At 41.4% G+C, this 17,673-nt stretch overlaps 1 protein-coding gene across 2 annotated transcripts in view; it reads left to right on the top strand.

The window, feature by feature from the left end:
• The window catches only part of ddr2l (discoidin domain receptor family, member 2, like), a 31,314-nt gene extending 14,544 nt beyond the window's left edge, over window positions 1–16,770 (top strand). The window contains exons 3-20 of one of the 2 annotated variants that reach the window (XM_084360992.1): window positions 146–248; window positions 540–615; window positions 1,991–2,143; window positions 4,122–4,269; window positions 5,109–5,214; window positions 5,297–5,486; window positions 5,619–5,865; window positions 5,952–6,041; window positions 6,200–6,339; window positions 7,450–7,561; window positions 7,784–7,900; window positions 8,504–8,578; window positions 9,035–9,279; window positions 9,551–9,678; window positions 10,229–10,426; window positions 10,617–10,851; window positions 12,213–12,362; window positions 12,983–16,770. In XM_084360992.1, coding sequence (XP_084217118.1) covers window positions 146–248; window positions 540–615; window positions 1,991–2,143; window positions 4,122–4,269; window positions 5,109–5,214; window positions 5,297–5,486; window positions 5,619–5,865; window positions 5,952–6,041; window positions 6,200–6,339; window positions 7,450–7,561; window positions 7,784–7,900; window positions 8,504–8,578; window positions 9,035–9,279; window positions 9,551–9,678; window positions 10,229–10,426; window positions 10,617–10,851; window positions 12,213–12,362; window positions 12,983–13,117 — 2,648 coding nt within the window. In that variant the 3' untranslated portion in view covers window positions 13,118–16,770. The remainder of the gene's footprint in view (window positions 1–145; window positions 249–539; window positions 616–1,990; window positions 2,144–4,121; window positions 4,270–5,108; window positions 5,215–5,296; window positions 5,487–5,618; window positions 5,866–5,951; window positions 6,042–6,199; window positions 6,340–7,449; window positions 7,562–7,783; window positions 7,901–8,503; window positions 8,579–9,034; window positions 9,280–9,550; window positions 9,679–10,228; window positions 10,427–10,616; window positions 10,852–12,212; window positions 12,363–12,982) is intronic. The other variant, XM_084360993.1, reaches the window with a different exon arrangement.
• The last annotated feature ends 903 nt before the right edge of the window (window positions 16,771–17,673 follow it).

Raw genomic sequence — 17,673 nt, 5'->3', positions numbered from 1 at the left:
ACCCTCAAACAGACATTTGAATAAGTGAGTACATGATGAATGTCTTCATTGTCATAGTATGAATAACATTGGTGCCCACAAAGTTTTAAGTGGAACAAACACACACACACACACTGAGATTGGTGTTCTGTGTGTGTGTTTTCAGCACACTGTCGCTATGCCTTGGGCATGGAGGATGGACGGATTAAAGACGATGACATCACAGCATCCAGCCACTGGTACGAGACGACCGGACCACAGTACGCCAGGTCAGTGTGTGTGATCGATTAATAGGATCTGAATAACTGATTTTTTTTGGTTTTTTTTAATGTCTTTCTTTCATGTTTTTTGCATTTAAAAACATGAAAGAAAGAAAAAAAATGAAATAACAAAAAATAAAAGCTGATTTCTGAGCTGATTTGTTAAAGGTGCTTCAGCATGAAGTTACAACATAAAATGTATGTATGAGCTTGTGATCAACATTTCCAGGGTCAGCAGACACTCTGAATTCTGCGTGTGTGTGTGTGTGTGTGTGTGTGTGTGTGTGTGTGTGCTTGCAGGTTGAATCGTGAGGAAGGAGATGGCGCCTGGTGTCCTGAGGGACAGCTGGAGCCTTCAGACAGTCAGTACCTACAGGTTTGTGTCTGCTCAGTGCTTTCAATGTCACGTCATGCCATATTACAGTGACACAGATTCAGTGCCTGTGAGGATATCTAGAACACAAGACGTCCTCAAAAATCTACAGCAAGTCCAGTCGTATTTGACGTATAAGCACTAAAATCAGGGGTTAAGTTCGAGTTCACAGTGGAGTTCAGGAAGGTGAATTGCTAGAGTTCAATTTAAGCTCTTATAGATATACTTAAATTCTAATTGTGGGAGTTCAACAGTGTAAGAAGTGTGATTTTGCTGGTGATGGATCAGTTTTTGGTCATCAGTGAACTTCATACACGTAAAATGTTCACAGATATAGACACATTTTATGTGATATGTGCTGCTACCTGTGAAGTTTGTGCATCACTAGGTTGAATCTTTCAGAGTAAATGTCGATTTAAACATTTGTAGAGACAGAAGCACATCTGTTCAGTGAGACAGACGAGTGATACACATCAACAATAAGTCAAAAGGTAAATGTAGCTTTTGTGAGATGAATCATTGTTTTACCAGGGTTCAGAATCAGATTTAAATCCGAAACACTTCAAAAATGTGTCTGAGTGCAATATTTCATGAATCCATGTTTTTAAATGATTTGCTGTGCAGCTTTTGGCAAGACAAGCACACATAACTGTTCAGAAATACAGTATCAGCTGAAAAAAATGACAAATTGGAAACATTAACATGACAGAAAACAGGAAAAAAATTGCCCGCTCTTTAAAGACTTTTTAGCATATCAGTGTCTTATGTCTCAAAAAATGTAAAACTAATTGTACGGACTTGTGATGCATTAGCAGGAGAATTTTAGCTGTGTATTAAACCATGATCCCATTCAGCAAAATGTTTTCAATGACATATGAGATGATCGGTCATCTCTATCGAATGACTCATGTGGAAACAGACAACTTCCACCCCTCTAGCCTTTCTTTGTAGTATAATTGATGGCGCTGATGTCACAAAGAGGTCAGATCGCTTTCCCTTTTCCTCAGAGTAGCAACTACCAACAACACAGGACAAAACGTGAGTTCATTCATTTATTTAGTCTGTAATGGAGACGTGAAAGCAGATAGATGTGGTACCAGGCTGCCATCCTGACTGGATTACCAGTCAGCCTTCATATTCCTGGGAGATTTCACAAAATCGCATCGTGAAAGTGAGGTTTATAGGGAACCAATCCGAACACAGATGGCGTCATTCTATAGGCGTTACATTGTGCCATCACAATGGGTTGGGAATTTTTTAAGCAGAGGTACAAACACGAAGTCTGTCTTCACAAAGTAAACTTCATTTTAATGTTTAAAGGGGCAATATGCACAATAAAAAAACAATAAATAAGCAGCATCGTTGATGTGTCATTCAGGTGGATCTGGGCAGGCTGACCTTCCTCACGGTGGTCGGGACTCAGGGGCGATACGCCAGGAACTCTGGGAACGAGTTCGCCCGAGCTTACCGCCTCAACTACAGCAGGGACGGCCTGCTGTGGAAGTCCTGGAGGAACCGGCTGGGAAACACGGTGAGTGACCCAAATATTTCACTGCAGAGGGGAGACAAAGAACTGTAGGGTCAAGCCTGGGCCGGCGAGATGGGAAATTGAGGGAAAATTTGAGACAGGAAGACAGTCTGAGCAGCAGAACAGAGGAAAATCTGGAGCGGAAACATGTGACGGAGTGATAGAAGGAGAAAGAGGGAGGAAAAGAAAAGAAAATCACTGTGAGCTGCTTCTGGTCATTCACGCTAAAATCACAGGAAATGACATTTACACACCAGCTTCCCGTTGGCCTTCGAGGTAAGCAACACCATTCAGACATAGTTTAAACACCAGGTCGTGTTTTTGTCTGAGGCAGAAACAAACAAGATTTCTCAAGATACTTTTTTTATTTCAAGATACTCCAGAAAACATCCCCTGAGGACAGATTGAGTCCTGCAGCTGGTAGCCCAACAAAACTAGTGAACAATGACGGCAGTTGAGATGATGAAGTCAATGAACAGTGATGCATTTTGATTTTGTGTCAAATACTGTAGTAAAGTTAAATGATTATTATTCTGCCACATAGCAGAAACAACAGATGAAACAATAAATACATACATCAATGATCATTTAATAGGTAAGAAAGATAAAACAAACATTGGATTCAGGTTTTGATGCAGAAACTGAAGACATTATTGGCTAAGTTTAGCTCAGTTGAGTCATTTTCTGTCAATTAGGGTTAGTTGCAACTTTATAATACAATTGCTTAATAAATGGTTTATAACGCATTTCATTGTTTGTCAACAGTGAAATAACTATTAACTTAAGTTTAATTACCTATAAATGTTACCAGTTATTATAATTATTATTCATTATTATTATTAATGATAGTTATTATAACGTGCTACCTGTGAATGCATCAACTCTACTAGCTGCAGAAGTAAAGTCATGAACATATTAATGCGTCATCATTTTTACACATTTGTACAGTGTTGTTGTATAATTATTTTATTCTGGAGTCTTCCTGCATAATGATTACTTTCATTTTTGGTGCTTTAAGCATATTTTGATGTTAATACAGTACCATTTTGAATGCAGGATTTTTACCTGTAACAGAGTATTTCTACACCTTGGTATTAGTGCATTTCCTTAAAGGTGAAGTTTGCGAGATAATTGATTGTTGAGTCTTATCCCCAGATTCCACCGGGATCGTCTCAACTGTGTTACGCTGCCGTTCTAGACAATGCTTATGTTTCCACTGGCTGCACCATGGCATGTTTCAGCAGTGGCCCAGGAGTAGCTCTAAATGATAATAAATAATAATAATAGTAATAAAATACTGTGTGCTGACTCGGGATCTACAGCACTTCAAAGTTGTTAAACATTAACAATAAACACAATTAAAACAGACAAATAATGACTGTGTTTAACTACAAAGTCTACTCAACCACGGTAGAAGTGCAAAAATCAGGGAGAAATGATGAAATTAACACAATCTGATCAAGTCAACAACATGAGGCAGGCACGACACTCCGCTTCTGAAACGCCTCCAGTGGGATATGAAGTGGAGTGGAGGACGGTTCAGCGTTGGTAATGCCATGTAACAGAGACGTGCCCGGTGGAATCAAAGGTCAAATACTGATGCTTTGGGTTGGTGGACAGTCCAACTTACCAACCCAAGACGTCAGTATTTGACGAACTGGGACTGAGTCTCCAGAATCACTTTTGTCACCTTTGAATAAAAGTACTTCTTCCACCACTGACACCATGTGAACACCATGTGCACTGTTCATGGATTGGGGTTACATTTCTGATACAAACTGTAACTGGTTTACAGTAACACAGTTCAGTCCATATTACTCTGCTGCTCTAGTTTACTGTCCATGTTAACAAATTGTTCTGTATCACAAACTTGTACGATTGGGTGCATGTTTCTGTTTCTGAGGAACACGCTGTAGAAAACTGTTTTCCCCTTCAGGGAAATTGATTGTCTTGCTGTTCCTCATGACATATTTGTATCCAGGTGATGGAGGGAAACAAGAACGCCTACGCCTCAGTCATCAACGACCTCCACCCTCCGATCATCACCCGCTACATCCGGCTGATCCCCATCACCAGAGTGTCGACCACCGTCTGCATGAGAGTGGAGCTGTACGGCTGTCCGTGGGAGGGTGAGACACAAACACAAAGCCACACTGTAAATGCGTGTGTTCTTTAACTCTGCTGACATTAGAGGTTGTTGATTCGGTGGATTTGGACTTTTATCGTTTCTCAGAAATGTTTACTCCTCCAGAGAGAGGAATAAACTCCGAGGAAAGCTCCTCATTCTAAAATGTCAACAAATAATCTTGCAGGGAACCATTTTTAATCTGTTGCGCAATAAAAGTAAATCACAGCAACAAATGTTATGCCAAAAGCTTTCACCGTTTGATTTTATCACACAGTTTAACTACAAAGAAGGCATCAGGCAAGCACAACAGAAGTTTTATCTAAATAGTGTCACGTAAAAGGAGTTATGTGATCTTTGGATGACAGGTGCAGATGTTGATGCTCCAATCACAGGGTTGGTGCTTCGATCCCCAGTTCTTCCTGAACGGGAGGCAGATTGTTGCTTAGACAGAAGTGTTACATGAATGCAGCCATTAAATGACAGTGGAGCTAGTCAGTCCGTCTGTTCAACACCGTATCAAGATACAGCATTAGTGAAAATCCATGATACCTACCTGTTCTCCAGAGGATGAATGCTTTTCTTTGTTCCACCAGCGGCCCAATTTACTGGTAAGGGTGTGAGTTGCAGTTGAGATTAATTCAGTCTCACTGTGAAAATGTGCTTATAAATTCTGGTGTGTTTGGGCCTTTAATATGGTGACGGTAATGATCCTTCTTCTCCAGTCAGTTAACAAGTTAATCTAAGCGCCTCTCAGTAAGAAACTGAATGTGAGCAGAAGCTTGCTGTGGGACAATAAAACCCGGCATACACTTTTTTGAACCCGTCCTTTCCCCCCTGCAGACGGTCTGATCTCCTACAGCACTCCGGAGGGTCAGCTCATGATGCCGCCTGGTTATCCCATCGCCAGCCTCAATGACTCCACGTATGACGGAGCACACGAGAGAAGGCGAGTCGCGCACACTCCTCACACGTCAGTGTTTTTTGCCGTTTCCCTGCTCTCTGTGACTGACAGCTGTCTCGTCCAATAGGAAGCTGTTCGGGGGGATGGGTCAGCTGACGGACGGCGTGATCGGCCTGGACGACTTCCTGCTGACGCGTCAGTACCACGTGTGGCCGGGCTACGACTACCTGGGCTGGAGGAACGACTCGCTGGGAACTCAGGGATACGTGGAGATGGAGTTTGTGTTCGACAGGCGGAGAAACTTTACCTCCATGAAGGTTTGCATCTCTGCTTTAAACAAAAGCAAGCCTTCAGTTTTATATTATTTTGATTAACCAATATGACATTATATTTTGTTATCCCGTTTGAATCTTAAAAAAAAAAAATGTCTCCTCTGTCCCTACGTCCAGGTTCACAGTAACAACATGTTCTCCCGCGGTGTGAAGATCTTCTCCTCCGTCTCCTGTTGGTTTAAGCCCCGCCTCATTGCCGGCTGGGAGGTGGAGCCTGTGGCCTTCAAGACGGTGCTGGACGACAGAAACCCGAGCGCCCGCTACGTCACTGTGCCGCTCAATCGCCGCACGGCCAAATCCATCCGCTGTCGCTTTTACTTTGCAGACGTCTGGATGATGTTCAGCGAGATCTCCTTTCAGTCAGGTAACAAAAACACACACACACACAAACTCACACACGAGTTTCACCCAACAGAGAAGTAAAATAACTTCCCTTTATGTGTGCCACAGAGGACACCGTATTCCCGACCCCGATTACCCTGGGGTCGACCTCCCCTCCAGTCACCGAGGAGAGCACCATGCCAACCACACCCAAGACAGGTATGACCTTTGACCTTACTTTTTCAATTTCAAATGAAATAATTACTACAATTTCAATAACTAAAAGTTGTTCTGTGTATCAGTTTGACATCAGTCAACCATCACACTCATAACTAAGTGTACATCTCTAACCTCTTTCCCGTCCCCCCCCTCGGCAGCCAATCCATCAACCAGTGACCCGCCAGATGACGGGAACACGCCCATCCTGATTGGCTGCCTGGTGACCATCATCCTGCTGTTGGTCATCATCATCTTCCTCATCCTCTGGTGCCAGTACGTCTGCAAGGTGCTGGAGAAGGTGAGCAGATAAACTATAGATAAAGAGACTGATTTTTATTTTATTTTATTTATTTTTTGTTCATTAATGTTTTATATTTTGTTAGTGTACATTTCTGCCCCCAGGAGTGTTCAAGACACAATGAATATGTTGCAAAACCAACAGAAACAGTGAAATCAATAGGAAAAGAATAAGGATAAAGGGATGAAAAGAAATACATCACATTATATTATAAATAAATAAATACATATTTTTAAATATATTCACAGAAAATACAGTAATTCATATTCAATAAATATATTAGAATACAGTTAAATAAATATATATTAAATATTTGTTTCCATTTTTTGTGTTTTGTCTTTTCATATCAACATTTTTTTATTCTTTTATTAATACACACATACTCCATATGTGTCAACTGATAACTGGCTAAAGACCTTATTGTATGTGTAGGATTCAAAGATGTCTCAGTTTGCTGACACCTACAGGTAGTACCTGAATATACAGATCCGATCTGGGGACACTGGGATGAATGGGAAGAAAATATAAAACTGCTCCAATTTTCCCCAGCACTGTCTCATTTTTCTCCAAACAGCAAATACTTAAGCTATATAATGTGTTAAAGAAACGTTTATCATATGATACTAAGTCATAGAGTAAGGGCTTATCTTTAAGCATCATAAAGAAGCAGATATGCACAACTGTTCAATGCAAACCAGTCAGGCCTGATTACAAACCAAAGAGAGAATAAAGGAAAGAGAATAAGAAGTAGCCATTTATTTTATTTTTGCGGGGAAAAAAATAATTAAAGTCTACATCTTTGTTGTTTATTACACAGCAGAAAACAAATGTGTCAGATGAATACAAAATGGAGAGAGAACTGTTTGAAAACAACTAAAATTAGCAACCCTTCTTAGAAACTATTTCCCCTCCATGGTCATCAATTACTCCATGAACGTCCCGAAACAGATCTTTCTTTGAGCTGACAACAAATCAAAAAGCTTCATGACACATAAACAGTGGATCCTTGTTGTCCCATGAAGACTAGAATAGAAGGACAAACAGTTTATTAACATGAATATTCTCTAAAACTAATCTGAAATGTTTTCCTCTCCCTCTCTCCTCCTCCAGGCTCCACGTCGGATCCTTGATGAGGAGGTGACAGTTCGGCTGTCGTCCTGTAGTGACACCATCATCCTCCAGACCCCTCCTGTGCCCCCCCGCTCTGGCCATGCACCTACAGGTAGACCGCAACAGATAGTCCATCGACACTTACTTCACGTCCAAGTAGAAGGCTAGAAAAGGCTAAACATGGCTTTAAGTATCGTGAGATGGACTTAGAGATCGTATTCATACATAAACATGGCTTTCCCCATGAAAATGAATCAATTAAGGGTAACTGACAGTATAATTAGATGATTACTGGATGTCCTTATGTTGCTTGATTACTCCGTGTTTTCCTTAGGCCCGGCCAACACTGACCCTCACTATGAGAGAGTTTTCCTGTTGGACCCACAGTACCAGAACCCGGCGGTGCTGAGGAACAAGCTGCCAGAGCTGTCGCAGAGTGCCGAGGCCTCAGGTAAACAGACTGGAACTCTTTTTTTAACCTTCAGTACTTAAAAGTAGTCATAGAAGAAAAGGAAATATGAGAATAAGGTTGACACAGAGTAGAATTTCCCTTAAAAACTCCCTCCTCACAGACACGTCATCATGTTTACGACAAGTTATTGAACATCTGTGGACGTTAGATCTATCTCATCTAAGGAAACTTGAATGGAGTAAACCTAAATCAGATGGCTTAGAAACGCTCCAGATCCTCCCTGATGACATGTTCAGACACGATAGTCTTGAGCTGCCATAAAGAGCCGAGGCCTCCGGTAAAATACATAAAACTGCTGCAGTCTGCCCCCTGCTGGCATGTCTGCAACAGGCACCTTCACCACTGTGTCCGTCCCTAACATCTTCTGAATGTTTCTCTGCATTTAACTTCTTTTATTTCCTTCAGAGCACACTGCACAGTCTATCCATCTTTCTTTCCCTTACTCGCTTTTTTTGTCTTCCATATTTACTCGATGAAGCTGTAAACACTGAATGTGCATGCTCATTCATTCTGCAGTTTTTCTCTCTTTCACCTCCCAGCCCTCTCTGTCTCTGTCCACGTTTCCTCCTCCTCTTCCTCCAGCTCTCCTCCTCGGTAATCCTCTCTATGACCTCCTCCTGCTGACTTCCTGTCACATGACGTCAGGCTGGCTGCGTGGTAAGAGCTGAAAGGTGTGACTTCAGACATTTAAACATCTATCAGATACAGCCGTTGTCTCTTTAGATGCAACTTAACACATCAGGGACTTCATTTGTCCTCCATGATAATGAAAAGAGGCGCACATTACCTGGATTACATGTTATTTTCCCACAGGCTCAAGATTTAGGTTCACACACAGATGATGTGGCAGTTTTCTCAGGAAACAGCCTTTTCTAAGCCTAAGGTGATAATTTTGTTGAGATTTTCAAACCAAGATAGGAAAACTGTCTTCTGGTCTCAAGATATATTGATAGAAAGATTAAAAACGTTGCACCAAGGGATAATCTCGGCTTAAAAATGTTTTCTGCTCCGTAAAAGCTGTTAAAATAATATCATCATTCTCAGTCAGATATCACAGAGAAGTAGTACAAGAAAACTAAATAAGCAAACACCTCTTCCTTCTCTCTCCGACAGCGTGCGGAGGAGGCTACGCCGAGCCTGACGTCACCCAGTGCACTCCGCACCAGTGTTTCCATAGCAACGCACCGCACTACGCCGAGACGGACATCGTGCGGCTGCAGGGCGTCACCGGCAGCAACATGTACGCCGTCCCCGCCCTCACCGTGGACTCTCTCACCAGGAAGGACATCTCCGCTGCCGAGTTCCCGCGGCAACATCTGATCTTCAGGGAGAAGCTGGGGGAGGGGCAGTTTGGAGAGGTGAGCGGGGAGAAAGCGGCGCCACAGAGGAAGCACTGAATCTCCTCATAAGTTGTGATCAGTGTCTGAAAATGTACCTTATTCTTCCTAAAATATGTTGCTCTGGTGCCTCAAGTTCTAAATTTCTGACTGGGATTTCATTAATTAGAAGGGAATATCAGGACATCATCAATAAACTCTACCGTCTGCAGATGGTGATGGTGTCTGTAGCTCTTTTGTCTCAGAAAAGGTGAGGCTGCTAGCACTTATTATACAAACTTGTCTTCTGCAGGTCCACCTGTGTGAGGCCGAGGGACTCCCAGAATTCCTCGGGGAGGGGTCACCTCTCCCTGACAGAGATGGTCGTTCTGTGCTGGTGGCTGTAAAACAGCTGAGGGCCGACGCTACCAGCCAAGCCAGGTATACACACATCTGTGTGACAGTGTTGTATACTGATCTATGAGCAAGGTATTTTCTTTACAGGTTTCTCATGTGTGTCTCATAAAAAGGGTGGAAATGGTTGGAACGTCATCCTTCCAGCTTGATAAAATAAATACATTTCCTGCCATTTCTGTGCAAGAATTTGAGGCTTGAACTCTGCTGTGGTTAGGTGACACAGAGGATGTTTGTTGTGGATTCAGAGAACACAATGGAGTAAAGACGGGACAACTTTCTCGTGCAGTTTGTTTTGTCTGACAGAATAGATTAGACATAGTTTTAATCAATACATTTAACTGTTTATGTTTTATACCTCACCTGAAATAAACTCTGCTAATATCGTAAAATGTAAAGTGAGGAGATGAGGAATCAAACCCCTGACTGTGAGATCATGCCATATGTGTTACCTGCATGTGATTTTATTTTGTCCATCTGTGGGAGAAAAAACAAGATTGAAAGTATCTCAACTGAATGTGTCTAGCTAAAAGTAAAAATGCATCCTCTCCTCTCCCTCCATTTGTCTGTCCATCAGGAACGACTTCCTGAAGGAAATAAAGATCATGTCTCGTCTGAACGACCCCAACATCATCCGGCTGCTGTGTGTGTGTGTGTCGTCTGACCCGCTGTGCATGGTGACCGAATACATGGAGAACGGAGACCTGAACATGTTCCTGTCACAGCGGGAGATCGAGAGCACACTGACGCATGCCAACAACATCCCTTCAGTCAGGTTAGTACACCATACACAGTGTTTGTACATGTTCAATCACACTTTTTCAGTCCAACCAGTTAGTGTGATTTTTGATGCAAACAGCAGGGGGTGACGTACATGAATTCAATATTCTCACCTCCTCCATTATCACCTCCATCTTTCTCTGTTCCCCACCTCCTTCTCTCCCCTGCCTTCTCCCTCTCTCCAGTCTATCAGACCTCCTCCACATGTCGGTGCAGATCTCGTCGGGGATGAAGTACCTGGCGTCTCTGAACTTTGTGCACCGCGACCTGGCCACCAGGAACTGCCTGCTGGACCGGCGCCTCACTATCAAGATCGCCGACTTTGGGATGAGCCGAAACCTGTACAGCAGCGACTACTACCGCATCCAGGGCCGGGCGGTGCTGCCCATACGATGGATGGCCTGGGAGAGCATCCTGCTGGTGAGGGAGGGGGGGAGTTAGTCATAAGCTATGATGAGTTCCTAGATTTTGGACACTAAATTTAATATAAACAAGATCATTTCTAATGAGATCCCAGCTGAACAAGTTTATCACAGATATGTGCAAGACTTAGTCTAATGGTAACGCCCACCAACACCAAATTTTGTCGATATTTAACCCTAACCTTAAGAGTCAGTGGGCTGGATAAATAATGATAAACAACTTTATTTATAAAGGGCCTTTCCAAAGCAGAGTAACAAGGTGCTGTGCAATGCAAACATTAAGGATTGAGTTAAAACAGGAAGTAAAAAAAACCCAACATAAAACAATAAAAATTTCACAGAAAGCATACACACATTAGTGGGCAAAGTGCTCGCAAAACAGGTGAGTTTGTAACAGCCTCTTAAAACTGCTCACTGACTGTGTTGTTTCAGAATAGAGGGTGCAAACAGAATGGAGGGAGAGGTAGCTGAAGCCACACCTGCAAAAGCTCAGTAAACTTTGGTTTTGAGACGGCCAAAATGCCTCATCATTAGACCTCAGTGGTGGCACCATGCATAAGCGACACAGCAGGTCGGAAACATAAATTGGAGCCAGCCTGTGTAGTGCTTTATAGGTGATTAAAAGGAGTTTAAGATCAGTTCTGCCCTCTCTGGGTAACCAATGCAGATTTGCCAACACTGGTGTAATGTGTGACCTTCAGTATGTCTCGTGTTAGTTTGAAGCCCGGCAGTTGCATTATGGACCCGAGACATAGAGGAGTTACTTAGGGTGGTGAACAGTGAATTACAATAATCAAGACGGGAGGAGACAAACACATGATTCCAGGTCTTAAAGAAAGGAAAGGATAATATGGCTTTGATTTGGGCTATTTTTTCTGAGCTGGAAGAAACAGAATTTGAGCACCTCCTTTATGTGCCGCTCCAAATTCATCTGTTGGTCAAAGAAAGGTTTTTTGAGTCTTGGCTGCTAAGGGACCAATACATTGCTTAAATGCTCTCAGGGCCTACAATGAGGGTTTTGTCGATGTTAAGTTATGAGAAGTTATTTCACATTCAGTGCTTGATGGCTATTAGGTAGTCCTGCAATGTAGGAATCTTACTTGTCAATTTGAAGGAAAAGTATATCTGGGTATCATCTGCATAACAGTGCAAAGCAACTAATAGAATGGAAGAGGACCAAGGACTGAATCTTGGGGTACACCATACGTGAGTCGAGCAGATGAGGAAACATACTGTTCAGACTGGAAAAAAGTTGTTTATAAACTACTTTTCTCAGTGGACCTTGTGGATTCTAAAATGTGAAAAGCTCTGACATAAAATGTAATAATTTAACTTGTGTCACCCCTGCCTCCTCACTAGGGTAAGTTCACAACAGCCAGTGACGTTTGGGCGTTTGGTGTCACCCTGTGGGAGATCTTCACTCTGTGTAAGGAGCAGCCCTACAGTCTGCTGTCCGACGAACAGGTCATAGAGAACACTGGCGAGTTCTTCAGGAACCAGGGCAGACAGGTGAGACTCAAACACATCCACAAAGGACAGAGTTTAGTGCCATTATTGTGTGTCGTTCTTCTCTGGTCAGCCATTACTGTTCCGTCCAGGTGTGCCTGCTTTGGGCCAACATTTGGACATATACCTGCAAGAGTTTGCATAAATAATTATTCATGTTTGTGAATCATGTTAAGTGGATGTGGGCTCAAACTTGAACTGTTTAGACATGTAGCACTGCGTGTATCTAGTTTGTAACTTGCTGAAAAGCTCACAAAATGTGTTAAACAGTTCATATTTAGCAGGGCACAGGTCCTCCACAAGGGGGACCTGTTCAGTTGTTGTTGTATCAGTTTTAGACATCCAATCTACAGCAAAAAGAAAAGCAGAAGAAGAGTTGTAGTCTACACAAATGTATGCTTTTCTTTTAAACATTATTCCAAACTTTTGTGTTTTGGATGATGTACCGGGCAATTAACCCTCTTCATGCTTTTAAGTTGCTCATATAAACAGAAATTAACTGTCATTGGTGATGAATCATAAACATACATAACAAGTCAGGCAGTACTACATGTTTCATTTTTAGGGGTTTCTCTATTTCTTTACTATCTGATCTCTTAAGCTCTTCTGTATTTCCCTCCTAGATCTTCCTTTATGGCCCTCCACTCTGCCCACCTTCTCTCTTCGAGCTGATGATGCGTTGCTGGAGTCGCGACCTAGCCGACCGGCCCACCTTTGAGGGACTTTACCAAGCCCTGAGGCCCCATGTCAACCAGTGAGCTGAGGCTGCCGGGACGTACCCTGGTTTTCCTCGGCGGGGGTGTTTGTCCATCTCTGGACTCCTGTAAGAGGACACGAGAAGACTGGAATTGTGTTACAAGAGTAGGTCTCTGGGGGAATGAAGAAACTGACAGACTTGTGAGCTGAAGGTTGGCTTGCTTCATGGTAACAGCAGCACTCTATTCTGAGAGACAAGATGGAGATGGAAAGGGAGAAGGCTGATCAACTCAGAGGAGAAACTTTTTGTGAGATCCAAACCTTGCCATTAGTGAATAAGGATTTCTAAGCTTTTTTAATTTTTCTATCATTGCTGATTTCACGGTTTCATCCGTTTCTTTAAAGCTCCTTTGATCAAAACGTCTTTTCCGACCTGTAGACATATCTTCTTTTCATGTTGTAATGGTGGCAAAGGTTGGCCTTTAAAGATGCCATAAACTGGACCGACTCTTCAGTCTTGGTAGTTTCTCCTGTCCCTGTGGTTTTTATTATTATTGTAAAGCACTGTCTGTGTGTCTCAGTTATTCATGTTCATATATTAACCCACACTGGAGCTCGGGCTAGGGTCAAATTGTAGTGTAGTTTTTATTTTTAGATTTTTATTCTATTTTATTTTTCTTGTTCAACAGTATTTGTCTTTTGTTTGGTCTTTTTTGTGGTTATGAATGTTGTTCAGCTGAGGTTCACATCACGGTGCCAAGAGGCTGCGTTGAAACCTGTGTGGTTCACAGACTGAGAATCAGTCAGTGGGTAACTGTGGGTAATTAAGGAAAGAATCTCGACTGGAGGCACATTGAAACCAAATAAGAAAAAAAATGTGTTGTGCCTTTTTTGTTGCCAAAGTGAAATAAAAAGTATAAGTGATAAAAAAAAAATGACATTATTATATTAAATGTAACTCATCTGTGTGAATGGACTTGGCTACATTATACCATTAACATCTGCCAGCTGGTGGATGCTTTTATTCAAAGTGCCTTACATTTTTAGCATGAGTGGCATCAGTGGCAAGTAAGCCGACACTGCTAGCAGGGAGAGTAATCAACCAAGTATGTAATTCAAAGATCTAAACAAGGTATTATTTCCTGTGTCTGTGTTAGTGCTGGAGCCTAAATGTCTATAGATTAAGTGTTATGTTGGAGCCAATAGACGTGTCGATGTGTATACTTTGTCTCCATTAGCCCTGTCCTGCCTCGATGAAGCTACCTGTGGTTTACTTTTTAACCACAGAGCGTTAATATTTAAAAAATTGAAGTCAGTAGTTACTAGAATAACACAACAGTTAAAACAAAAGACAAACTCCTTACATTAAGATAGAAATAATTCCCAAACAGAAAAGTGGCCTTTGCAGAAACTCAAACTATGATAGAGATTCTGGTGAATGATAATCTTGCTGTTAGCTGACTGAAGCTAGCAAGTTGTTGTGCTGTAGTTACTTACTAATGTTCGAAATGTGCCTGTTCAATTGCTTGACCTCTGGTATTGCTGTTTGTAGCTTTCTTGAGAACTGTTCATTCAATCTACTTAACAACTGACACTGACTGTGTAGTGTTGTCAAAAGGCTAGCATTAAAACTCAAGTTAGCTGACTCCTCGTTAGGGATATCAACACCCCTTTCTTGACAGTGTCTAGGGCTGCAACTAATGATAATTTTTCATTGATTAATCTAACAATTCTTTTTTAGATTAGATAATTAATGTATTAGGTAATTTACCCAAAATAAATATTAAAAACTTGCCTCATTAATATTTCAAGGTTTTATTCAATGATTTAATCATCATCATCTCATTTTCACGTCCATTCAAAGTTTGTTGTCTGTGCGGCTGCCAAATCTAAGAGGTCAACTTCCACTAAATGTTTTTCTTTTAAGGATATCCTTAATTTTTCACATCCAAACAACTTCACACTCGACACTGCACTTCAGTGGGTTGTCAGCAATTCAGCCACCAAGTGTGAAGTAGATCAGATAAACAGTTCTCAAGATATGCAAAGCACAGACTGACAGACATTCAGACAGATTCCTTGCTATATAGTTAGATACCAAGTTTGGTTTAGTTCTAAAGAGACTTTTGCCTTGTAACACAAATATAGATGCTAGATTGCTTGATACTTCAATGGTATGATGCTAAAATGGATTAATTTAGTTTAAAGGTGCAATATTTAAAAAATTGTACACAAAACAAATATAGGGGCAGCATATCAATAGAGTAACCACCAAGTGTTGCTAATGGTGCCTGCTGTTAGCTAGTTAGCTCAGTTAGCCACGCAGCTAGTGGTCTGGACTGGGAGCCTGGAACACCAGTGAAGTGTTGGAGTTTATCCCGCTACTACAGGAGCTTTGGACCAGGACAAGCCAGGGTGAGCTGGTTAACATGCTAACTTCAGTAGGTATATCTGCAACACAACATATAGCCTTATGTCATAATGTCAAAACAGTCATGTCTTCCCATTCTTTTGATAATTTAACTTAATTTTTGAATGTTAAAATCTTACATATTGCAACTTTAAAGAAATGCAAGTTAACTACCCTCTTCAGTTGCTGTATAAGTACAATACTTATCAAGAGGTTATGTTTAAACCAGGTGTGGCTACATTCCAAAAACTGTGGCCATGCTGTCTAGCCTTCTGCGCGGCTAACTGTGTAATTATCATGTTACGTTATGAGTTATGATTACAATAATTCTGGTATACTTTATAAGACATGCTACAGCAGCCAATCAGGCCACACCAAGTTCAAATTTGACAAGTGGAGACAAAACACAACATCTGTATTTTGGGCCACTGTGTTAGAACGGAAGCCTCCTGAGCCACTCGAGACCGAGAAGGATTAGTTACTTAGTTAAATATATGCAGTACATGTGTGCAGTATCTTGAATCCTCCCCCCCTTCAGAACAAATATCTCAATATCTAAACTCAAGTACAACTCAACATCACCTTCACAGGAAAGAGCGAAGAAAGACCAATTATGTTAAGTTTGAGTGCATCTTTCAGTGTTTGCGTTGTTACCGTAGTGTTTTGTTATTTGTACTGTATCTGAACACTTCTACGAGTGTCTGTTGAGAGAAAATGAGTTTTGTGTGTCTCGATCGTTTTAGACATTCCGTTTGAGCACTGGGAGCTTGTTGGGATTGAAGTGGTTAGCCGGAGTCGCTCTAATGTGCCAAATTATGTGATTAAATGAGGGTGAGAAAAAGGACAGAAAGTAAGGAAACCACTAAACTCAATCTCCCAGAGTCCTTTGCTACAGTGAGCCTGTGTATTTTGTTCTGGTTCCATTAGAGAGATAGACAAGTCTTTTAGTTTGATAGTGTACAGTATAAGTGATTTATAATATCTCAGTGTGTGAATGCAGATTAGGTGTGATAATTGTTATTGATAATTATCTATCAGAATTTATAATAGTTATTTCTCTGATTATTTCTTTTCTGGGAAGGTGTTGGGTTTTTTTCTTTTTTTCCAACGGGAATTCAGCAGTTTTGAACATTTCTAACAGAGGTGTCCTGTTTCACACACGTGTTGTAAATAGGCAAGTAGCTGTGTATATTAATATATTGGGAGGTGGGAATTTTGTGTTCTGTCATCCCAAATAATTTCGATTCTGTACCCTCTCATGTCTTGGTTTGTTTTTCTCATAATAAACATTTGTCAAACAGTCCAGTGCACTTTCCTTGTGACTTATGTTGTGATTTTTGTTTTTCTGGCGTCTCTCTGCTCAGCCTTCAGCTCCATTGTCCTCTCCAGCTCACCTGTGCTGCATGCTACTGTACGTCTCTGTAAGCCAGCGAGACCACTCAACCCTGCAACCCACCTCCTCCTTCTCACCTGCCTGCCCTTGTCTTTTTCATTCCGCTTTATTGTTAAAATAAACCTTTTTGCTTTGCACAAATCCTTACCTCTCTGCTTTTGAGTCTGCCAGTACCAGAACCTGACAGTTGATCATAAAATATTTCCATTTGATGAAATGATGTAGCCATATAAACATATCTTGGGATAAGCATAACACACTGCAACTTCCATAACAGATAGTTGGTGACACTGTCATACAGTGTGTACATTTTCTTTACGCTAAGTGCAACTCAAAAGTTTACCTGCATACTGAGTGAATAACTTTTCATCAAAGATCTACTTTTGTTTCCATTTGTAGTAGTCAAAACTCCCTAAATTGACTCACTTCTTGCTCAAAGTGTCACCCATTATGTTCAGATTATGAAAAATGAGTAAGGATAATTAGGGCACAACATCTTGTGGGCCAAATCAAACTATATGGTGGTCCAACTTTGGCCAGCCCTGTACTAGTCGAGAACCGTCAAACCTGCTGATATTGATTTGAAGTAACAAGTACGTCTGATCAGACATTGTGTGTTATGTGTCATAGATTAGCTATAGATCAGTAAGTTATCAGGAAATGCTTGTCATAAAGGCTTGTTGGTGTGAATTGTCTTAAAATCTGAAGTCAAAATGAATTTGCATCTTTGTTGTGATGGTAAAACCAGAATGGGAGTCTATTACAACAAGTGTAGCTGTTGCAACGCACTACATTTCAGTTAAGAATCATTGCAA

Source organism: Pagrus pagrus, assembly GCF_965226575.1.
Source record: "Pagrus pagrus genome assembly, chromosome: 8".
Taxonomy (NCBI): domain Eukaryota; kingdom Metazoa; phylum Chordata; class Actinopteri; order Spariformes; family Sparidae; genus Pagrus; species Pagrus pagrus.
The sequence above is the reverse complement of the archived record's forward strand: the minus strand, read 5'-3'. Positions and strand labels throughout refer to the sequence as shown.